Raw genomic sequence first — 23309 nt, forward strand, 5'->3', positions numbered from 1 at the left:
AGGAACCTTGGTGTGTTTGTCCATCGATCTCTGAAGGCAGAAGGGCAGGTGATAGAGTGGGTGAAAAAGGCATTTGGGAAACTCACTTGGGGCACAGATTACAAAAGCAGGGAGGACATGTTGGAGTTGGAGAACTTTGGTGAGGCCACAGCTGGAGTACCAAAGTGCGGTAATGGTCTGGAACACACTGCCTGGGAGGGTGGTAGGGGCCGGTTGCCTCATGTCCTTTACAAAGTACCTGGGCGAGTACTTGGCACGTCCTAACATTCAAGGCTATGGGCCAAGTGCTGGCAAATGGGATTAGGTAGGCAGGTCAGGGCCTTTCATGTGTCGGTGCAGACTTGATGGGCCAAAGGGTTTCTTGTACACTGTAGTATGCTGTGATTCTGTGAGGGGGTGGGAGGTTGCACGTTGTGGTGGGGAGAGACAGAATGTGGCAGGCAGTGATATGTCAAGTGAAGTAAATATCCAGAAGCAATGTTGCTGGGTTGAATAGAGAAACACCAGAATATTTATCACTTGCTCAATTTAAATCAATAAATTATGCAGCACAAAGCAAAAGACAATTGGTCTGAAACTGTACAGATTAAAGCAGTAACAAATATATATATAACTGAAGAAGATCACAGGGTGCCAGGCCTTGTAGATATATTTGGTCAGTGAGTGGATGTTGGCTTCAGACACATAGTTTTCGATGTAGTGCGGCACCGTTTGACAGGAGAATGTTTCAGCAGATTTCCAGCTCCCACCTAGAGGCAGACTTGGGGCCACACACTGTCTGAACACTCAGAAACATGCAGCATTCACTGGGACATGCTGGTGGCGGCCTGTACATTCTCAGCCAGGCAGGGTTACAGAACAGAGCAAACAAACATTGGCTCCAACCCACCGCTTCGCAAAAGCTGCACTGCCTCGATTACCTCCACAGTCAACAATGTCTGTGGCGTTAAAATCAAAAGCCTCCAGATAGATACATTCCTCAGTTATAATCCTGATTGTACGATTATCCCTAGAGTCTCCTAGTGATAGCGAATCTCACTGTCCATGACTGATCCAGCAGTTGGCTCACGCTGCTGACTTTCCAAATCTGTTTCAAAGCTTTGTATCGTTGCAGAGCCCTCTGATTTGCTGTCATCTGCACGGTTTTCCATGGTTCCGTATGTGTGATGTGCAGGAGATGCAGCAGGAGTTAGTCCCAGTTCAGCATCCTGGAGAACAGCTGCAACAAACACCTAGAAATCAGAGAGCGTGATCAGCACAGAAAGCAGCCAGCGTAACATCATAAGAATGTAAGATTGTAATAGGAGCAGCCACTCAAGGTTTGCTCACCAATCAATCAGATCATGGTTTATATGATTGTGATCTTAACTCTTCTTTCCTGCCTCTTGCCCATCAGATATCTATTCAGTTCAGTCTTGAACAAATTCAGCCTCCACTTCTGCCCGGGCAAGGGAATTCCAAAGTCTTAACGATCCTCAGAGGAAAACATTCTCCTCATTTACTTCTTCAATGGGACACCCTTATATTTCAGACTCTCTCACAGGGGAGTAATCCCAGCTTCCAACTTGCAAAGATCCCTCAGAATCTTACAGGTTTCAATAAGATCACCCTTTTCAAAACTTGCTTTTCTACCCATTTTGTATCATCAGAAATTTAGCCACCACACATTTGGTTCCTTTGTCCAAGTCGTTGATATAGATTGGAAACAGTTGGGGCCCCATCACTGATCCCTGGGCACTCCACTAGTTACAGTTTGCCAACCCATTTGATCTGATTCTCTGCTTCCAGTTAGTAACCAATTCCTCTATCCATGCTAATATATCAACCCCAGCTCCATAAGCTCTTGTGTAGTAACTTTCAATGTGCTACCTGACTGAATGGGCGGAATTCCCCCCCACGCTGGGTGTGAAAATCGCCAGGGCGCCGAGTGAGTCCAGCCACGCCACCCCGGCACCCGCACGCAATTCTCCCAACACCCCAAAACTGGCGCGGCGCGATTCACGGCTGGCTGCTGGGAGAATCGCCGCTCACCGTTTGTAAATGGCGAGCGTCGATTCTCCGGCCCAAATGGGCCGAGCGGCCTGCCCAAAACGACATGTTCATTGCCGGCGAGAACTGCGCGGGAACGCTGGAGGGGCGGCCTGTAGGAGGGGGAGGGGGTTCTTGCACCGGGGGGGGGCCTCAAAAGGGGTCTGGCCCGCGATCAGTGCCCACCGATCAGCGGGCCGGCATCTCTGAAGGAGGAACTCCTTTCCTCCGCCACCCTGCAAGATCAATCCGACATTTCTTGCAGGGCAGCCCCGGGGAGGACGGCAACCGCGCATGCGCGGGTGACGTCATTTACGCGGTGCCGGCCGCGTAAATTACGCGCCGCCAAGGCCCGGTGTGCGTAAATGACGCGGCGCCGCTCCTAGCCGCCAGGGGCGGGAGAATAGGGGGCTGGGAGCGGCCTCCGACGCCGGATTGAAACACTCCGGTTTTCACTCCAGCGTCGGGACTTAGGCCGCGATTCTCCGCAACCATGAGGGGTGGGAGAATAGCGGGAGGTCTACTCCCGCACCTCCCGCTATTCTCCCACGCCCCCCAAAATGGTGTGCCCGGTTTTCCGACACGCCGCTCGGAGAAACGCTGGCCGCCATTTTTTACGGCGGTCCGCGATTCTCCGACCCGGATGGGCCGAGCGGCCTGTCGTTCCCGACCTGTTCACGACGGCGGCAACCACACCTGGTCGCTGCCGTCGTGAACATGGCTCGCCAGGTAAGTGTGGGGCCTAGTGGGGGCGGATCAGGGATCGAGCACCATGACCGTGCTCGGGAGGGGACTGGCCCGCGCTCGGTGCCCACCGATCGTCGGGCCGGCGTCTCAAGGGGACGCACTCTTTCCCCTCCACAAGATCAAGCCGCCACGTCTTGCGGGATGGCTGAGGGGAAAGACGGCAACCGTGCAGGCGCGGGTTTGAGCTGTCCAACCCGCGCATGCGCGGCTGACGTCATTAGGCTCCGCCGCGGCGTGATTCTTGGTGTGCCGGGCCTTGAAGCCAGGGACAAGGCCCGGCCGCCGAGTTTCCCGGTACGGCCCGCCTATCCCCCCGGGGAGGGGAGAATAGGGGGCCGGGAGAGGCTTCCGACGCCATTGTGAACTTCTCCAGGTTTCACGACAGCGTCGGGACTTGCGGAGAATTCCGCCCACAGTCTCCCGATGGGAGAATTGCGCCCAATGTCTTTTGGAAATCCAAACACACACATTTACTAATTTCCCTTTACCAAACCTGCTTGCTACTTCTTCGAAGCTCTCTGATAATTGTCAATTTAACTTTCCCTTTCACAAAACTATGTTGACCCTCCCTGATTGCATTATGTTTTTCTAAATGTCCTGCTATTACCTTGAGGCATTTTCCCATTGACAGATATTAAGCTAACTAGTTTATAGGTTCCTACTTCCAGTCACCTTCCTTTCTTGAATTGAGGAATTATATTTGCAGTTTTCCATCTGTTGGGACTTTTCCAGAATAAAGGGAATTAAACAAAGGCCACCGTTTGGCAGGACAGACACAACCAACAATGGAGGAGGGTCGAGTGGTTTCCATCTCCCAACAACATTTGACACGAGCAACTGAACAATCCTGTACATCGTGGGTGGCTTATGTTCGCCCAGAAACCTCTCAACCATGTTTGGCAGTTCAAGAATCAGTTCAATGTTTATCAAATGCCACTGCTTTGTGTCCAGTAGCAGCTGAAAATGAATCTGCCTGAAACTCACCTTGCAGCACCCTGTGTAATTCCAAACTTTCCAAAACTCAGGCTGACACTCAATATTTAAACACAAGAGAATCTGACCGGTTAACTCTGCTGTTTTGGTATTTCTGATGCTGTTTTGTTTCCTGTGTCCGCCCTGTTCATGACTCACGTTGGAATTTGGTGTTGACGAAACACTGCTCCGTTCTCCGTCTGTGAACACGCCATCTGTCTCCTGCTCCGCCATCTGAGCACAGGGGGTATGAGATGAGAATCAAGTTTATAACACAACATGTGAAGAATAATTTACAGGGATATGGGTGACTTGCAGAGAGCCAGCACAGACACATGGGGCTAACAGGCTGCTCCAACACAGGAGGTAAGTAAGCCTTCGATTCTACAACAAATTGAGGTGGGAGCAGAAATTGAGCATTTTTCCAAAGGTGGAGTTACAGAGAGTCATAAACGCTAGGGGAATAAGAGCTTAAACCCGAAGGTCTGTCATCGAGGGAGGGGAGACAGAGTGGGAGCTGATGTGTGAGGGCGAAAAACAGAAAATACTGAAACTATCTGAGCAGTTTGAAGGCCACTGTTGAGAAAGGGAAGAATTAACATTTCAGATCTGCGACCTATCATCAGAACTGGGAGAAGTTAGCAATGCAATCGGTTTTGAATAAGGGATAGGCAAGGGAGTGTGAAGAAGAACAAAAGAGAAGCTCGTGATAGGGTGGAAATCAGGAGAGATTAAATGACAAAAGATTTCATGCCACACAAAAGGTTGCTGCATAAGATAAAGATGTGTGGCATTAAGGGTAAAGCAGCAGCATGGATAGAGGATTGGTTAATTAATAGAAAGCAAAGAGTGGGGATTAATGGGTGTTTCTCTGGTTGGCAATCAGTAGCTAGTGGTGTCCCACAATTGTTCATAATTTACAAAGATGATTTGGAGTTGGGGACCAAGTGCAATGTGTCCAAGTTTGCAGATGACACTAAGACGAGTGGTAAAGCGAAAAGTGCAGAGGACACTGGAAGTCTGCAGAGGGATTTTGGATAGGTTAAGTGAATGGGCTAGGGTCTGGGAGATGGAATACAATGTAGACAAATGTGAGGTTATCCATTTTGGTAGGAATAACAGCAAATGGGATTATTAAAACATGCTGCTGTGCAGAGAGACCTGGGTGTGCTAGTGCATGAGTCGCAAAATGTTGGTTTACAGGTGCAACAGGTGATGAAGAAGGCGAGTGGAGTTTTGTTCTTCATTGCTAGAGGGATAGAGTTTAAGACTAGGGAGGTTATGCTGCAATTGTATAAGGTGTTAGTGCGGCCACGCCTGGAGTATTGTGTTCAGTTTTGGTCTCCTTACCCGGGAAAGGACGTACTGGCACTGGAGGGTGTGCAGAGGAGATTCACTAGGTTAATCCCAGAGCTGAAGGGGTTGGAGTACGAGGAGAGGTTGAGTAGACTGGGACTGTACTCGTTGGAATTTAGAAGGATGAGGGAGATCTTATAGAAAAACAAAAAATTATGAAGCGAATAGATAGGATAGATTTGGGCAGGTTGTTTCCACTGGCGGGTGAAAGCAGAACTAGGGAGCATAGCCTCAAAATAAGGGGAAGTAGATTTAGGACTGAGTTTAGGAGGAACTTCTTCACCCAAAGGGTTGTGAATCTATGGAATTCCTTGCCCAGTGAAGCAGTTGAGGCTCCTTCATGAAATGTTTTTAAGGTAAAGATAGATAGTTTTTTGAAGAATAAAGGGATTAAGGGGCCGGAAAGTGGAGCTGAGTCCACAAAAGATCAGCCATGATCTCATTGAATGGTGGAGCAGGCTCGAGGGGCCAGATGGCCTATTCCTGCTCCTAGTTCTTATGTTCTCTTGGTGCAAAGCAAAACATATGCAAATGCAATAGACAGATAAGTGATTCCACAACCAACAAATCAGATCCAAGCTCTGGAGTCCTGCCACACCCAGCCGTGAATGGCGGTGGATAATTAAACAACTCACTGGAGGAGGAGGCTCCACAAATACCCCCATACTCAATGATGGAGTAGGCCTTGCACATCAGCGCCACAGACAGGGGGCTGGATTCTACGCTGGTGGTATCCTCTGCTTTGACAGCAGTGCATTCAGACCCACGGATTTCCCGATGGCATGGGATGCCCACAATGGGAAACCCCATTGATCGATGCCAGGAGGGAGAATGCTGCTACCGGCAGGAAATGGGTGTGGCCAGACAGAGAATCCAGCCGAGGGCTTTGCAACGACCTTCAGGCATAAAGGTCAAGTGGATGATCCATCTCAGTTTGTGCCACATGACAGCAAGAAACAGCTGAAGGCACTGGACATTGCAAAGGCTCTGACAAAATTCCAGCAATAGCACCGATGACCTTGCCCCTAGCCAAGCTGTTCCCGTGCAGCTACACACTAACATCAACCTGGCACTCTGGGGGAGATGGTGTGAAATGGTAATGCTACTTGTCTAGTAATCCAGAAACCCAGACTAATATCCAAGGGGACTTTTTGAAACAGTGTCCAACAGGGAGGGGGCCTTACTAGACCTAGTATTGGGGAACGAGCCCGGCCATGTGACCAAAGTTTCTGTAGCGGAACATTTTGGGAATAGTGATCATAATTCCCTAAGTTTTCGAATACTCATGGATCAGGACAAGTGTGGTCCTCGAGTGAAGGAGCTAAATTGGGGGAAAGCCAACTACAACAGAAGAGCTGGAGAATGTGTATTGGGAGCGGCATTTGAGGGTGAATCCACATTTGATATGTGGGAGTCTTCTAAAGACCAGTTGATTAGAGTGGAGGACAGGCAGGTCCCTGCGAAAATGAAGGACGGAATTATGGAACCATGGATGACCGGGGAAATTGTCAAAAAGAAAAGAGAAGCTTACGCAAGGTGTAGGCAACTAAATCCAGACCAAGCTTTTGAAGAATATAGGGAAAATAGGAACAAAGTCAAACTGGGAGTTAGGAGGTTTAAAAGTGGCCATGAAATGTCATTGGTAAGCAGGGTCAAGGAAATTCCCACGGCCTTTTATAGATGTAGAAGGAGCAAGAGGGTAGCTAGGGAAAGAGGAGGGCCACTCTGGATAAAGGAGGGAAGTTATATGTGCAGTCAGAGGGTGTGGGTGAGATCCTTAATGAGTATTTTGCATCAATATTCACCAAGGAGAGGGACATGATGGATGATGAGGTTTCCAGGTGTGTGAATACTCTAGGACATGTCATTATAATGGAGGAGGAAGTATTGGATATCTTAAAATGCATGAAGGTAGACAAGTCCCCTGGGCCGGATGGGATATATCCCAGGTTACTGTGGGAGGTAAGAGAGGAAATAGCTGGGGCAGTAACAAATATCTTTGCATCATCTTTGACCCCAGGCGAGGTTCCAGAGGACTGGAGAATTACCAATGTTGTCCCTTTGTTTAAGATGGGAAGCAGGGATAATCCAGGTAATTATAGGCTGGTGAGCCTGATGTCAGTGGTGGGGAAGCTGTTGGAGAAGATACTGAGGGAAAGGATTTATTCACATTTGGAAGCAAATGGACTTGTGAGTGACAGGCAACATGGTTTTGTGCAGGGAAGGTTATGTTGTACCAACTTGATAGAGTTTTTTGAGGAGGTGACAGAATTAATTGCTATATTCTGTAGTAACAAGGGTCAGGGAAGATGGACCATAGAATAATTGATGTTATTTGATTTTAAATATCTTCCAAAAAGTTTAATTTAAACAAGTAAGTCAAGACAGGAGAGCTCAAAGCTGTTGTTTGCTCCTCCTGCTTTACGTGGGAATCCAAGAACATTTCCAGCGCCCGGGGCCACTCTGTGTACAGGAAGTGTCTTCAGCCGCAGCTCCTGGAAGCCTGGGTTATAATAATAATATTATTATTATGAAACTGGAGCGGCAGCTGAGGATACTGAAGCATCCGTGAGGCGGACAGTATTGTTGTTAGCATGTATAGAGGTGGTCACTCTGCAGACTAGGATATTTAAGAGTCCTTCTTGTTTATTCCCTTTTATTATGTTCTTACCATTTTTGATCCATTGGCGATTAATAGGCTTGTATCTTTAAGCCAAGCAACAGAGAGAATGAGGAATTCAGAAGCTACAGGAGAGGACACAGCTGGTTTGAACAGGGGCTACAGAAATGGGGTGGGACTTGGTTTGATTGATTGGCTAGAAGCCAATGAATTGGTCAAAAGGCCGCACTCTGCCCAGCAACAGGTGGTGTTTGGATCCTAGTCCAGTGTGATGGTTCTCTGAGACCGGAGGGAGCAGTTGAGTCCTTGACACAGAAAGACAAGGACCTGCTTTCTCTTGCTCTCCAGAAACATGAGTGCTGTATTCCTGAATCCGCCAGAACCTGAATGACTTTACAGGGAAACCATTACAGAATGCAAAAAAAAGACAAGAGTCTGTTCCCCCTCTCTCCAGGAAGGCTGTGAGTGCTGCATTTCTGAAACTGCAGAGACCTGAATGAATCGACAGTAAAGCCACAAACTGAAAGCAAGGTTTGAAGAGGGGCAAAGTGCTTAAAACCACTGTCTGAAACAAAGACTCTTTTTTCCTTTTTTATTTTTTACCCCTCTTGCCCCTAGTAAAAAAATAGACAATAATTGTGTCCACAATTACAAACCTGGTGACTGTAATTGCTGGGCAGTCAAGGGGACAGAACCTTTGGGTCTTTTTCTCAAAATTATTGGTTAACTCACTTGTGTTGTGACTCTGGGGCCAGTGGGGCTGGAATTGACCGTGCTCTAGCCCAGGGTGTCATTACCATTTGGGGCTCGCGTCCGGGATCTTTCCGAGAACAGTAAACGGCAAAGTTTGGGTTACCGTGTAAATTAAACTGAGATACCGGATTTGTAACAATATAACAGGATGGCTCTGGAAGCCGTTAAGGGTTTTCTTCCAGCGAATGACTTGTGTCTGGTTTATTTAAAAGAGCTTTGAAAGGACAAGCTAGTCGATTGGTAGGTGAAGTATAAAGAGGTTCCAGGTAGAGCTAGGAAGGTGGAGATAACTGATGTGATTGCTCAACATTTAAATTTGAAAGAGATGCTAGGAACACAGAAAAGGCCATGAAGTAGTGAAGCTTCAGGACATTTCCTGGTGGGGAAATCGGCCGTAGAGAATTTGGCTGCAGTTTGAGCCCGAGAGGGTGAGGCAACAAAAAGAAAAACAAATGGAGATGGAAATGAGGAGGTTGGAAATAGAGAGCACGGAAAAAGCAAAAGAGAAAGACTTGCATCTAAAGGCACTGGAAATTAGAGGGGAACTTAATCTTAGAACGGAATCTAATGGCAATATGTTTAAATTTATACAGCCCCTCCTAAAATTTGAAAAGGAGGTAGAAAGCTTTTTGGGAGTTTTTGAGAAAGTAGCAACCAAGGTAAAGTGGACATTACCCGTGGAGAGTAAGTTGGGTGGATGGATTTGTTTGTCACGTGTACCGAGGTACAATGAAAAGTATTTTTCAAACAGGTCATTTAATACATGAAAAGAAAAGAAAATACATAATAGGGCAACACAAGGTCCACAATGTAACTACATAAACACTGACACTGGCATCGGGTGAAGCATACAGGGGTGTAATGTTAATCAGGTCAGTCCATAAGAGGGTCGTTTAGGAGTCTGGTAACAGCGGGGTAGAAGCTGTTTTTGAATCTGTTTGTGTGTGTTCTCAGACTTTTAAATCTCCTGCCCAATGGAAGAAGTTGGAAGAGTGAGTAAGCCGGGTGGGAGGGGTCTTTGATTATGTTGCCCGCTTTCCCCAGGCAGCGGGAGGTGTAGATGGATGGGAGGTAGATTAATGTGATGGACTGGGCGGTGTTCACGACTCTCTGAAGTTTCTTGCGGTCCTGGGCCGAGCAGTTGCCGTACCAAGCTGTGATGCAGCCCTGTCAGTGCGTGTGTCTAAGGATTAAGATGAGGTAAAAAAAAGGCTATTTTGGGTGCATATGAATTGGTTCCCGAGGGAGATAAGCAAAAGCTTCAGAATTTAAGGAGACAGAGGGACAGACATATGCTGAATTTCAATGGGGTAAGCAGAGCAATCTTGATAGATGGGGACAAGCATTGAGTTGAAATTACGTATGAGGCTCTGAGAGAGGTCAGTCTCTTAGAGGAATTTATGAATTCCCTATCTTCTATAATAAGAAACCATGTTGCAGATCAGAGGGTGAAGACTGCTGAGCAAGCAGCAATTATGGCTGATGATTATGAGCTAATCCATAAATTTAAACCTTTGCTCCATCACTCCATAATTTTGAAGAGGACAGGAAGTGGGAAAGTGAAAGGAAGGCCGGAGCCAAGGTGAAGAATGGACAGCTGGGAATGCTCCGAGATCTCCTCCTCAGATTAGGAAGGTCCAGAGGGGGTAGGTGAGACTCGAAGGCCGAGGTGTTACCATTGTAATAAGGTGGGACATGTTCGGCCAGCGTGTTGCAAGTTGCAAGTACAGCCCATGGGATTGGTGGAAGGTCATAAGGAGGATTTCAAAAAGGGAACAAAAGTGGACAATACTACAGGAGCAGGTGTGATGAATAAGGTGGATGAGAGATATACACGGTTTATATCTCAGGGATCAATCACCCCATTTTCATCAACCTATGTCGCCAAACCCATAACTATCTTAAGGGACACAGGGGCTACTCAAACTCTCTTACTGGAGAAGGACTTGGTTTTCCCTTCAGAGAGCTCAATCAAAGCTAAGGTATTAGTGAATGGGATAGGTGGAGATTATATCACAGTTTCATTGTATAAAGTACAATTGGATTGTGAGTTAGTGTCAGCTCCAGTGGTTGTCAGAATGGTTCAGAGATTCCAAGTGGATGGAGTAGACTTACTTTTGGGGAATGTTTTGGCAGGAGTGAAGGTAGCTTCACCTATAATTACAGAGAGTCTGAGGGAAGTACTGAGATATCAATATACCAGTGCGTGTGGGAATTAGAAAAAAAATCGTTGGACATTAAATGACTCAAAGAAATAATGTTGTGAGGCATTGATCACATATCAAATGCCAATGGTATGAAACTGATACTGATGAACATATCTCTACGAGAATGATTCCTGGTAGAAAACCACATTCTGAGAACTCCAAGACTGAAGATGATCCTAAAGAGGAGACTGAATCTAATAGTAATTATAGTGATGAAGAGTTAGACGAGAGTTTCTAATCTGATTTAGGTTCAAATTATGAAGAAATGATTAACAACTATCGAATAGACATGTCACCAACTGATCTTGAACAAATGGCAAGTAACTCTTCCAAAGCTAGTAAAGAAGACAGCAAATCAGAAGAAGAAAATGACTTGGAATTTTCTAAAAGTAATCTGTCACAGCTGTGGCATTATAAAAATGTATAGCATGTGAAGAGTTAATGTCATGTTACAATTAGCCACTAGGTGGAGCTATGGACAGTACTATAAAAGGCACTGACTCTTAGGCTTCTGGGAGAGAGTGGAGTAGAGGAGAGGAGACTGGAGTGAAGGGCACAGTAGAGTTAGAGAAGATAAAATATAGTTAGAGTGTAGAGATAGTGTTAGTGAGTGTTGTTTAATATAACCTATTTGTTTACTATAGGAATAAGTGTCAGCGTTAAGTTGTGTAAATAAAGTCAGCTTTGTTGATGAACATAATTTCAAGCGTTTTTGTGAACACAACACTTTCCATCATGAAGTCAACCTCACAAAGATCACCACATGGTACCAGGAGGTGTATTCCAAGATAGTAAGCAGTAAGAATAGAGAGAAAATTCAACTTACAAGAAGAAAGAAAAATCATCACCGTTACAAAAATCTCAGCATCAGCAACTTGAAAGGTCTGAAGAAACCAGATTACTTCGAGATGTCCGGTAAACCTAGCTTGAACTGGGAAAATTTCGAGCAACGGTCTGAAGTTTTTCTATCATCCTCTGCTCTTAAATCAGCTCCTGATAGCAGAAAAACTGCCCTCCTCCGTAATCTTGCAGGTCCACAAGCATTTGAACTGTTCAATTCTTTTGAATTCACAGACGGCGAAGATAAAAAGAAGAACGGGTATTGGAAAAATTTGATTCTCATTGTAAAACAGTCAATGAGACATGTGAGAGATATATGTTTAAAAAGAGGTTGCAGCTCAAAGGAGAATCATTTGACTCATTTGTCACTGATTGAAGGCTACAAGCGCAATCCTGCCAATTTTCTTCTGTAATTGTAAACATGTTGTGATAACCTGATATAGGAAATGTATGCACATTCAACACCTTGCATGTAAAAATGTCAGAACAGATTCAAACATTTCTTTTTCAAAGAAAGGGGGATGTGGCATTATAGAAATGTACAGCATGTGAAGAGTTAATGTCATGTTACAATTAGCCACTAGGTGGAGCTAGGGACAGTACTATAAAAGGCACTGGCTCTTAGGCTTCTGGGAGAGAGTGGAGTAGAGGAGAGGAGACTGGAGTGAAGTGTATAACAGAACTAGAGAAGATAGAATATAGTTAGAGTATAGAGATAGTGTTAGTGAGTGTTGTTTAATATAATCTATTTGTTTACTATAGGAATTAGGTGAACGTTAACTTAAGTAGTGTACATAAATTTAGCTTTGTTGATGAACATCACTGTCTTTGTGAACACTACGCTTTCATTCCTGAAATCAACTTCACAAAGATCACAACAGCCTCTTGCAGTAAACCCATTGCCATTCACTTCAGGTGCAAATACCTCCAAGATCATGCCTTTTTTGAAGGAAATATACCCAATAGCATGGCATCAGTTATTCAGAATGAGGACAGCAAGGACTGTAAAGTGACACCAAGCAAACAGCTGATTAACGCACAAACATTTAAATGTCCACAGTATCTCTTCAAGGTAAAAGAAGCAAATAGCAAAGGAGATAGAACATAGAACATTACAGCGCAGTACGGGCCCTTGGGCCCTCGATGTTGCGCCGACCTGTGAAACCATCTGAAGCCTATCTGACCTACACTATTCCATTTTCATCCATATGTCTATCCAGTGACCACTTAAATGCCCTTAAATTTAGTAATAAGTTCCTTTTTAAAATGACGAGGAAGGTGGATGAGAGAATCATGTAGTGATTCTACAACACCATCGGTTATTAAAAAACAGAAAGTTCATGGAGCCAATAACTTGCCATCTTCTGTTTCAGTCTCTGTCATTAATGAAGATAAGAGCTGTGATTATGAAGACTCCGATAAAGTGGTAAAAGCTGTAAACCAAAGAATGGTGCAGATACAGCTAATCAACTCTGCGAGGATTGAACCCTCAGCTTATTTGTCGCTGAAAGTAACCATGTGAAGGTATAGGGAGCATGTAAAGCTGGAGGGGTTGAAGAATGTTTATTGACAATGCTGCTTGTAGTTTGGTTGCAGAAGATCCTTGAAATCTGGATGAAGATTCCTTGGACAATCAGGAAAGACTGGCTGCATTACACTAGAGGTAGAAAGAGACAGAAATGCAGAAGAAACTCATTCAGGCACCCTCTTCAATTTGGACAGTCAGAAACGTGACAAAGGGAGTCACCATGGGCCGGATTCTCCGGTCTCTGTCACCGAAATTGCCTTCGGCGATCAGCCAGAGAATTCCTGTTGGTGCCGATATTGGGGGTAGCGCTGCTTTTGCGATACTCCGCCCCCTCCAAAATGCCATTGGGGCAGCCTCAGGACCTCCACCCAATGCTCCGCCCCCTGATGGGGCGTGTTACCGACGGCGTGGGGCACGTGTCCTATTCCTTTTCGTGAACCCGGCGTGTTGGCTACGGTTGAAGTCCAGCACCACCACAGTACGGGGGGGGGGGGGGGAAAGAGAGCTGATCCGTGGGGGTGTGGGGGTGGTCCAGGGGTGGCGAGCCTGGTCAAAAGGGGGCACTATTTGGCAGACCGGGTATGTTGCACAGCGCGGTAGCTGTAAGCTGCCGCCAGCCGCATGTGCAGCCACGGAGCCAGCAATTCTCCGGCCCTAACCGCAGCTGGAGCCGGGTGCTCTATGCCGCCAGCCTGCTAGCCCCCCCTACCTGACGGAGGAGCAGTGGCCATTCAGTGCCACTTTTGTTCAGTCAGAAAACGCCAGCGTGACATCGTCTCCCAAACGGAGAATCCAGCCCGTTGTCTCTGATTTTGAAGAGAGTGAAGACAAGGCCCTGTTTGAAGATATTAGAGGGAGTTCTAAAACCAAATATGCAAACCTATCAACAGAAGAAAAACAGAGATATGGAAGGAATATAGACAGAGTTGTAGGAAAACACCAGGGGGCCTCCACTAACTGATCATGATGCAGACATCAGAATACCTGGACCAATCCATCGCCACATCCATCATGACTAAAACCACAGAGACTGGCTCAGTTACAGACTGAAGCACATTGGGAATGTTGTAGAAGGGAAAATGGTGCCGTCCACAGGCTGACAAGAGACATTTGAGAAATTCAGGAACATCTTAAAAAGCGAATCGGTGCTGGCTGCTCTGGACTTTTCAGGACCATTTAAAATGGCCGCGGATGCCAGTGACCTGGGATAGAACATACAGTGCAGAAGGACGCCATTCGGCCCATCGAGTCTACACCGACTCACTTAAGCCCTCACTTCAACCCGATCCTCGTAACCCAGTAACCCCTTCTAATCTTTTTGGACACTCAGGGCAATTTAGCACGGCCAGTCTACCTAACCTGCACATCTTTGGACTGTGGGGGGAAACCGGAGCACCCGGAGGAAACTCACGCACACACAGGGAGGATGTGCAGACTCTGCACAGACAGTGACCCAGCCGGGAATCGAACCTGGGACCCTGGCTCTGTGAAGCCACAGTGCTAACCACGGTGCTACCTGTGCTGCCGGTTAGGGGCGGAGCTTCGACAAGATGATGGTTCAGGAATAGAGATCCCGGTGGGATTATCATTCGACAAAACTAAGTCCGTGCCAAAGAAAATATTCCACCATTGAAAAGGGAGCCTTAATCTTGCTGCTAACCCTTCAGAACTTTGATGTATATGTCTGACATGAAAATAAACAAAGCTAAGTTTACACGAACCATAATCCGCTTGCATTTATAGAGAGATTTAAAACCTGGAACGCAAGATTATTTCGTTGCCATTTATTATTACAACAGTTCAATGTTAAAATTGTACACATTCCTGGAAAGAATAATGTGATTGCAGATGCTTTGTCACGGGTTTAAGGACTGACTACTTACCAATGTAGAGATTGGGAAGGGAATTTATACAATGAGGATGGATTGGATGGATATCTGTTTATGTCTTCATACCTCATCATGAAACGTCCATGCCTGATGTTTCATTCTTTTAGCTTCATTCCTGTTTATTCCCTTATTTTCTTTTTCTTTTATTTTGCTATTATCATTTTTGAACCATGGGTGATTAATGAACATGTGTCTTTAAGTCAAGCAGCGAGAGAATGAGGAATTCTGAAGTTAGAGGAGTGAACACTGCTAGTTTGAACAGGAGATTCAGACTTTCAGCAGCAGAGAGAGAGATTGGCTGGAACTCGGCTTGATTGATTGGCTGGTGACTAATGAACATGCCAAAAGTCCGCACTCTGCCCGGTAACAAGTGATGATTAGATCATATCCCAGTGGGATGGTTCTCAGAGAGCAGTTGAGTCCTCGACACAGAAAGACAAGGACCTGCTTTCTCTCGCTCTCCAGAAACGTGAGTGCTGTATTCCTGAATCCGCCAGAACCTGAATGACTTTACAGGGAAACCATTACAGAGTGCAAAAAAAAGACAAGAGTCTGTTCCCCCTCTCTCCAGGAAGGCTGTGAGTGCTGCATTTCTGAAACTGCAGAGACCCGAATAAATCTCAGTAAAGCCACAAACTGAAAGCAAGGTTTGAAGAAAATTACAGTCGATAGGGGACAGGGACTTAATACAATTAACATAATTACAGCATCAGTAACTAGGAAAGTAATTGAACTAAAGAGTGACAAATCCCCAGGACCTGACGGTTTCCATCCGGGGTGTTAAAGGACGTAGGGAGCACACTGTAGATGCCTAAACTATAATCTTCCAGAGTTGCCGAGATTCTGTAGTCCCTCTGGATTGGAAACCCACACATGTCTCTCCACTGTTTAAGATGGGTGAAAGGGGAAAGCCTGGGAATTACAGAACGGTTAGCCTAACATCTGTGCTGGGGCCTCAATTATTCACATTATTCATTAACGACTTGGACGATGAAACAGAAAGTCATATATCCAAATTTGCTGATAATACAAAGTTAGGTGGCATTTCACAGTCTAGATAGTGAAATGAAATTGCAAGGTGATATTGACAGACTAGGTGAATGGGCAACATTGTGGCAGATGGATTTAAATGTAAGCAAGTGTGAGATGATCCACATTGGTCCAAAAAAGGATCGAGCAGAGCACTCTCTAAATGGACCGAGGTTGGGTACAGTGGATCTCCAAAGAGACTTGGGGGGGTCAGGTACAGAGACCCTGAAAATGCCAGGAACCAGTGCAGAAACTAATCAAACAGGCTAATGGGATGCTGGCCTTTATATGGAGAGGATTGGAGTATAAAGACACGGGGTTATGCTGCAGCTTTACAAAACCCTAGTTAGACCCCACTCAGAGTCACTGGGAGCAGTTCTGGGCACCACACCTCAGAGAGGATATTTTGCCTTGGGGATTAAGTTACGAGGGGAGATTACACAAATTAGACCTGTTTTCACTAGAATTTAGAGGGGTAAGGGATGATCTGATCAAAGTATTCAAGATATTAACAGGAAAAGACAGGGTTGATGAAGATAAACTATTTCCACTGGTTGGAGAGTCTAAAACACAGTCTAGAAATTAGGGCCAGACCGTTCAGGAGAGGTGTTGGGAAGAACTTCTTCACTCAAAGGGTGGTAGAGGTTTGGAGCTCTCTCACACACACAGCAGTTGAAGCGAGAACAGTTGGTAATGAGAGAGATTTCTGTTAAGCAAACATATTAAGAGGTGTGGACCAAAGGCAGGGATATGGAGTTCGGCCCCAAACTACACTGGTGATGTTGTTAATGGCATTACCGGAAATGTCAGCTGTTTTCGTGGAGGACGGGGATGTAGAGAGACTGGATAGCCCTAGTGAAAAGGAGATGATTGTGGTCATCTGAAAACTGGTAAAGTGACAAAGGGCATCTGAAAAGTCACGCATACAGATGGGAGGAGACTAGCCAAGAGGAGGAAATTAGAGTCAGGGAAGATATAAATTAGTCAGTGGGACAAGAACAGATTTAAACATTGGCCAAGTCCTTGTTCTGGATTTTAGGAAGGAGATCGACACAGGATGTTTGAGGTTGGGCTCTATGAGGCTAGAGGAGATAGCACAGCTAGGGTTGGCTCAGCCGGTCCAGAGGGTGTACGGAGCTGGGCTAGAGCAGTACATTATACAGTAATAAAAACCCAGGAGTGAGTTACAGGCTGCAATCTATTCACGGGTTTCAGGGGGATTATATATAGAATAACTGATATCCGGAGTCAGTTACAGGCTGAGAACTACTTGAACGAGGTGGTGGGATGACAAACTGATGATTCAGTTGCGTCAGTGCGGAGGTTTGCCTCTTCTGGGAAATATAGTAACAGATTGGGAATTGCTCAGAGTAAAAAGCTTCTTTTTAAAAGAAATAAATTTAGAGTACCCAATTCATGTCTTTTCCAATTAAGGGGCAATTTAGCATGGCCAATCCACCTACCCTGCACAACCTTCGGGTTGTGGGGGTGAGACCCACGCAGACACGGTGAGAATCTGCAAACTCCATACGGACAGTGACTCGGGGCCAGGATCGAACCCGGCTCCTCGGCGCCGTGAGGCAGCAGTGCTAACCACTGCACCACCGTGCCACCCTGAGTAAAACCTTCTTAAGGAATTGAAAAGGATAAAGCTGTCACTATTCACTTTCTGCATTAAAGTGTCTCTATCTACCTTACTCTGTAATCACTCTCTTGCCTTCTCTTGCAATCCCAGTTCACGATTGTTGGTTCTGAATATTAAGAATATAAAGTAAAACCAGACACGTTACTAATTTATGTTTAAACAAGTTCCTCCTGGTAGCATTCTGGTGAAATTGTACTGGACTCCATCAAAGGTCAATATATCCTAGATAAGGTATAGTGCTTGAAACTCTTTACAATATTTCACCTGAGTTTTTTGTGCATCCACACGCAATCCCTTGGAGAGTGTTGTGGAGTATTGGAAGAATTCCCAGGATGACCCAGTTCATTCCCTGGAGAGGGCCTGAAGTCTGGGATCTCTGAAACAGCGGCTAACTGGACCAGTGGTCTAACCAGGGTTTTGCACAGCGTTAATATTCCAATAGCTTCTTCCATTTTTTTGATACCTGACCATTATGTTTCAGTGATCTGTGAATATGGATCCCTTTAGATTGTCAATGTTCTTCATTCACACATTCATACACTGATCTTTCCTATCCTCTCACCAATTGGCTTAAAATTGATGACCTCAGACTTAAATGCATTGAAATTGATCTGATACTCAGTATTGACACTCCTCTAATTCTAATAATCTCTCTCGAATTGTGAATCTGGTTACATCGCTTACTCTACCCACTGTTCCTCGTGTCCTCACAAACTATGAATAGTTGAGGCCTCAGCACAGATCCTTATGGGACACCTCTTGGCAGTTCCTTCAAATTTGTTGAACCAATCATATAACCAGCTCAAGAATTTTAGCTTATGTGGTACCCGTGATGATGCCAGACAATGGTGTGTGGGTGTGTGTGTGTATATATATATACACATATACACACACATTGGGCAGCATGGTAGCACAGTGGTTAGCACTGTGGCTTCACAGCACCAGGGTCCCAGGTTTGATTCCCCGCTGGGTCACTGTCTGTGCGGAGTCTGCACGTTCCCCTCCGTGTCTGCGGGGTTTCCTCCGGGTGCTCCGATTTCCTCCCACAGTCCAAAGATGTGCAGGTTAGGTGGATTGGCCATGCTAAACTGCCCATAGTGACCAAAAAGGTTAGGAGGGGTTATTGGGTTACGGGAATAAGGTGGAAATGGGGGCTTAATGTGGGTTGGTGCAGGCTCGATGGGCCGAATGGCCTCCTTCTGCACTGTATGTTCTATATTATGGTATCATATCTCATAGAACCATAATATAATCTCTATAGTGCTTCGGCCCTTCGAATGTGCACTGACCCTCCGAGAGATGACCCTATCTCGACCCACTCCCCGGCCATATCCCCGTAACCCCATTTAACCTTTGGGCACTAAGGGGCAATTGATCATGGCCAGTCTGCCTAACTTGCACATCTTTGGACGGTGGGAGGAAACCGGAGCACCCGGAGGAAACCCACGCAGACACAGGGAGAAGGCGCAAACTCCACCCAGACACCCGAGGCTGAAATTGAACCCGGGTCCCTGGTGTTGTGAGGCAACAGTGCTAATCACTGTGCCACCCCATATACATCCCTTCAAACTACCCAACATAATCAATGATGGTTTCATGGTCACCGTTATACTTTTGATTCCAGATATTTGTTGAATCCAAGTCTGCCGACATGGCATTTGAACCCGGATCCCCAGAGGATTACCCGGATTTTGGATTACTAGTCCAGTGATGATGTCACTACCTCCCTCTTTGTATTTGTTGAAATAATGTTTTAAAGGCTGGTTAGGGTGTGTATATATCTGCTGCAGTAATATATTTTTAAAATCCTAGTTTAAAAGACAGACAGACTTTCTGGCTGCAAAAGATGCAATTAAGATGCCTTAAAAGTCAGTTCATCTTTCTTGCAACCATGTTCATGTCTACACGAAGAGGCCTAATGGGATTTTGTAAAGATTTCTGGGGATTCCTTGGGGAGTGGATAATCAGAGACGTTGTGGTTAAGATAAGTAATTAGATCATGGGATTTGAGTGGGATGAAGATGATGTGATTCAGAGGAGGAGTCAGGTCTGTAGCAGGTAGTTGTAGTTTGAGTTTCTGGAAGCTGTGAGCTGAACAACAGCCTTTGCAGAAGGTATTCAGATTCAGCATTAATGTGACACACAGGGAAATGCAGATTGTTTACTGAAAGGATCTCGCTCTCCCTTCAAGCAGTCTTTCAATATCCAGAAGTTGGCTGGCAAGTATTCCCGTGTTTGCTAACTTTATTGTAAATTATTTTTGGCCTGTGGTGGATTTTGCTTGATTGGAGATGGAGGAGGTATCAGCTAGAAATTAAGTGTTTTGTTTTAATTGTTAATTATTGTTTAACTGGTGATTAGAGTCAAAGAGGATTACAGCGTGGAAATAGGCCCTTCAGCCCAACTCGTCCATGCCGCCCAGTTTTACCAGTAAGCTAGTTCCAAATGCCCGCATTTGGCCCATATCCCTCTATACCCAGCTTTCCCATATAACTGTCTAAACACTTTTTAAAAGACAAAATCGTACCTGCCTCTACCACTGCCTCAGGCAGCTCATTCCAGACACTCACCACCCTCTGTGTCAAATAATTGTCCCTCTGGTCTCTTTTGTATCTCTCCCTTCACACCTTAAACCTCTGCCCTCTAGTTCTAGACTCCTCTACCTTTGGGAAAAGATATTGACCATCTCCCTTATCGATGCTCCTCATTATTTTACAGACCTCGATAAGATCACCCCTAAGCCTCCTACGCTCCTGGGAAAAAGTCCCAGCCTATCCAGCCACTCCGAAACTCTCCCTTCATTTGCTCCACCACCCTGGCCAAATTTAACTTGTGCAGCCTGCCCCAGTCTCGAGCCACCTGGATTCCCAAATGCCGGAAATTTTCCCCAACCAGCCTAAATGGTAGCCCTCTCAATCTGTTCTCCTGGCCCCTTGCCTGTACCACAAATATTTCACTCTTGGCCGTATTTAATTTGTATCCTGAGAACTGGCCGAACTTCTTCAACATTCCCAGTATACTTCCCATCCCGGCCACTGGGTCCAACACGTACAGGAGCAGGTCGTCTGCGTAAAGAGAGACCCTATGTTCTACCCCGCCCCTCACCATCCCCTTCCATCCCTCTGTGGCTCTCAGCGCAATCGCCAGCGGCTCTATGGCCAGCGCAAACAGCAGCGGGGAGAGCGGGCAGCCCTGTCTGGTCCCTCGGTACAGCCTAAAGTACTCCGACACTTCTCGGTTTGTCCTGACGCTGGCCCTCGGGGCCTGATATAATAATTTGATCCAATTGACCAGTCCCTCCCCGAACCCAAACCGTCCGAGCACCTCCCATAGATAGTCCCACTCCACCCGGTCAAAGGCCTTCTCGGCGTCCATCGCCACAACTACCTCCACCTCTCTACCCGCCGGGGGCATCATTATCATATTAAGTAATCTTCTCAGGTTGGCCGCCAGCTGCCTACCTTTCACGAACCCCGTTTGATCCTCCCCAATCACCTCCGGTACACAGTCCTCCATTCTAACTGCCAGTACCTTTGCCAGGAGCCTGGCGTCAACATTAATCAGGGAGATTGGCCTGTAGGACCCGCACACCTCCGGGTCTTTACCCCGCTTTAATATCAGAGATATGGTGGCTTGTGACATTGTCGGCGGCAGGGTCCCTCTGTCCCTTGCCTCGTTGAAAACCCTCGCCAAGACCGGGCCCACCAGCTCAGAAAACTTCCTATAGAACTCTACTGGGTAGCCATCCGGCCCCGGGGACTTCCCCGACTGCATAGCCTTAAGGCCCCCCAATACCTCCTCTACTCTAATCGGGGCCCCCAGCTCTTCCACTCGCCCCCCACCTACTGTTGGGAATGTTAACCCGTCCAGAAACCTTTTCATCCCCTCCGGTTCTTCCGGCGGCTCCAAAGTATACAGATTACGATAAAGTCCCGGAATACCTTATTCAATCCTGCCGGGTCCTCCACTTTGCGCCCCCCCTCGTCCCTCACTCTACCTATTTCCCTGGCCGCCTCCCTCCTCCTGAGTTGCTGCGCTAACAGTCTGCTAGCCTTTTCCCCATGCTCGTACACCACGCCCCTCGCCTTCCCAAGCTGTTCCACGGCCCTACTCGTGGATAGTGCCCCCAGTTCCGCCTGTAGTCTCTGCCTCTCCCTGAGTAAAACCTCCCCCGGGGACTCCGCGTGCTCCTCATCTATCCGACCCATTTCCCTGACCAATCTATCCATCTCTGCCTTGTCTGCCTTGGCTCTGTGGGCCCCAATTGAAATCAGCTCCCCCCGCACTACTGCCTTTAGCGCCTCCCACAGGGTCGCCGCTGAGACCTCCCCCGTGTCATTCAGCTGCAGGTAATTTTGCATACACCTCCGAAGCCTCTCACAGATCCCCTCCTCCGACAGCAGTCCCACGTCTAGCCTCCATTGCGGGCGTTGGTGATTTCCCCCCCCCCCCCCCCCCCCGATCTGCAGGTCTACCCAGTGCGGGGCATGGTCTGAGATAGTAATTGCCGAATATTCCGTGTTCTTTACCTCCCCTATACAATCCCTGCTTAGTACGAAGAAATCTATCCTAGAATATACTTTATGGACGTGCGAGTAAAACGAGTAGCCCCTTCCTGTCGGCTGTCCCTCTCTCCAGGGGTCCACTGCCCCCATTTGCTCCATAAACCCTTTCAGCTCCCTTGCCATTGCTGAGAGTCTACCCGTTCTGGGACACGACCGATCCTAAGCCGGGTCAAGGACCATGTTAAAGTCCCCTCCCATTATTAGCCTGCGAGAGTCCAGGTCCGGGATCTTCCCCAGCACTCTTTTAATGAAGTCCACGTCATCCCAGTTCGGGACATATATATTCACCAGCACCACTCTTCTCCCCTCCAGTCTGTCCCGTACCATCTCTGCCCCCCCTGTCTGCAGATATGCCCTCTGCCTCAAATTGCACGCGCTTGTTGATCATGATTGCCACCCCCCTGGACTTCGAGTCCAAGTCCGAGTGGAAGACCTGGCTAATCCAGCCCTTCCTTAGCCTGGTCTGGTCCGACACTTTCAGATGTGTCTCCTGCAACATAATTACGTCCGCCCTCAGGGCCCGCAAGTGCGCGAACACCCGCGCCCTCTTAACCGGCCCATTCAGTCCCCTGACGTTCCAGGTGGTCAGCCTGGTCGGGGGACAACACCCCCCCCCCCCCCCCCCCCCCCCCCCACCACCCTGCCGGTCAGCCATAGCCTTTCTCGGGCCGGCCCCTGACCCATGCGTCGCGCCATTCCTGGCCCGCCCGTTGGCTGCCTCCACCCTCAACCTCCTTTCCAGTGCCTATTTCAAGTCCCTCCCACGTCAGCAGAACAACCCCCCCCCAACAACATCCCCCGATACCCCCACCCCTGCCTGTGATCTCCCCCCCACCTGACTCCCTTGACTAGCCAATCTGCTAGCCCGGTGGCTCAACACTCCGGCATCCAAATCATTTATATAAATCACAAATAACAGTGGACCCAGCACCGATCCCTGAGGGACAGCGCTGGTCACAGGCCTCCAGTTTGAATAACAACCCTCTTCAACCACCCTTTGGCTTCGGTCTTCAAGCCAATTTTGTATCCAATTGGCTATCTCACCCTGGATCCCGTTAAATTTATGCAACAACCTACTATGCGGTACCTTGTCAAAGGCCTTGCTATAGTCCATGGAGACAACGTCGACT

At 47.0% G+C, this 23309-nt stretch overlaps 1 protein-coding gene across 1 annotated transcript in view; it reads right to left on the reverse strand.

The window, feature by feature from the left end:
- Positions 1 to 488: 488 nt before the first annotated feature.
- The window catches only part of LOC119962482 (calcium permeable stress-gated cation channel 1-like), a 149284-nt gene continuing 126463 nt past the window's right edge, over positions 489 to 23309 (reverse strand). The window contains exons 16-19 of the mRNA XM_038790426.1: positions 18083 to 18099; positions 17668 to 17720; positions 3907 to 3981; positions 489 to 1232 (exon numbers count right to left, since the gene is read on the reverse strand). Coding sequence (XP_038646354.1) covers positions 1020 to 1232; positions 3907 to 3981; positions 17668 to 17720; positions 18083 to 18099 — 358 coding nt within the window. The 3' untranslated portion in view covers positions 489 to 1019. The remainder of the gene's footprint in view (positions 1233 to 3906; positions 3982 to 17667; positions 17721 to 18082; positions 18100 to 23309) is intronic.

The sequence above is a fragment of the Scyliorhinus canicula genome, chromosome 2 (assembly GCF_902713615.1).
Source record: "Scyliorhinus canicula chromosome 2, sScyCan1.1, whole genome shotgun sequence".
Lineage (NCBI taxonomy): Eukaryota > Metazoa > Chordata > Chondrichthyes > Carcharhiniformes > Scyliorhinidae > Scyliorhinus > Scyliorhinus canicula.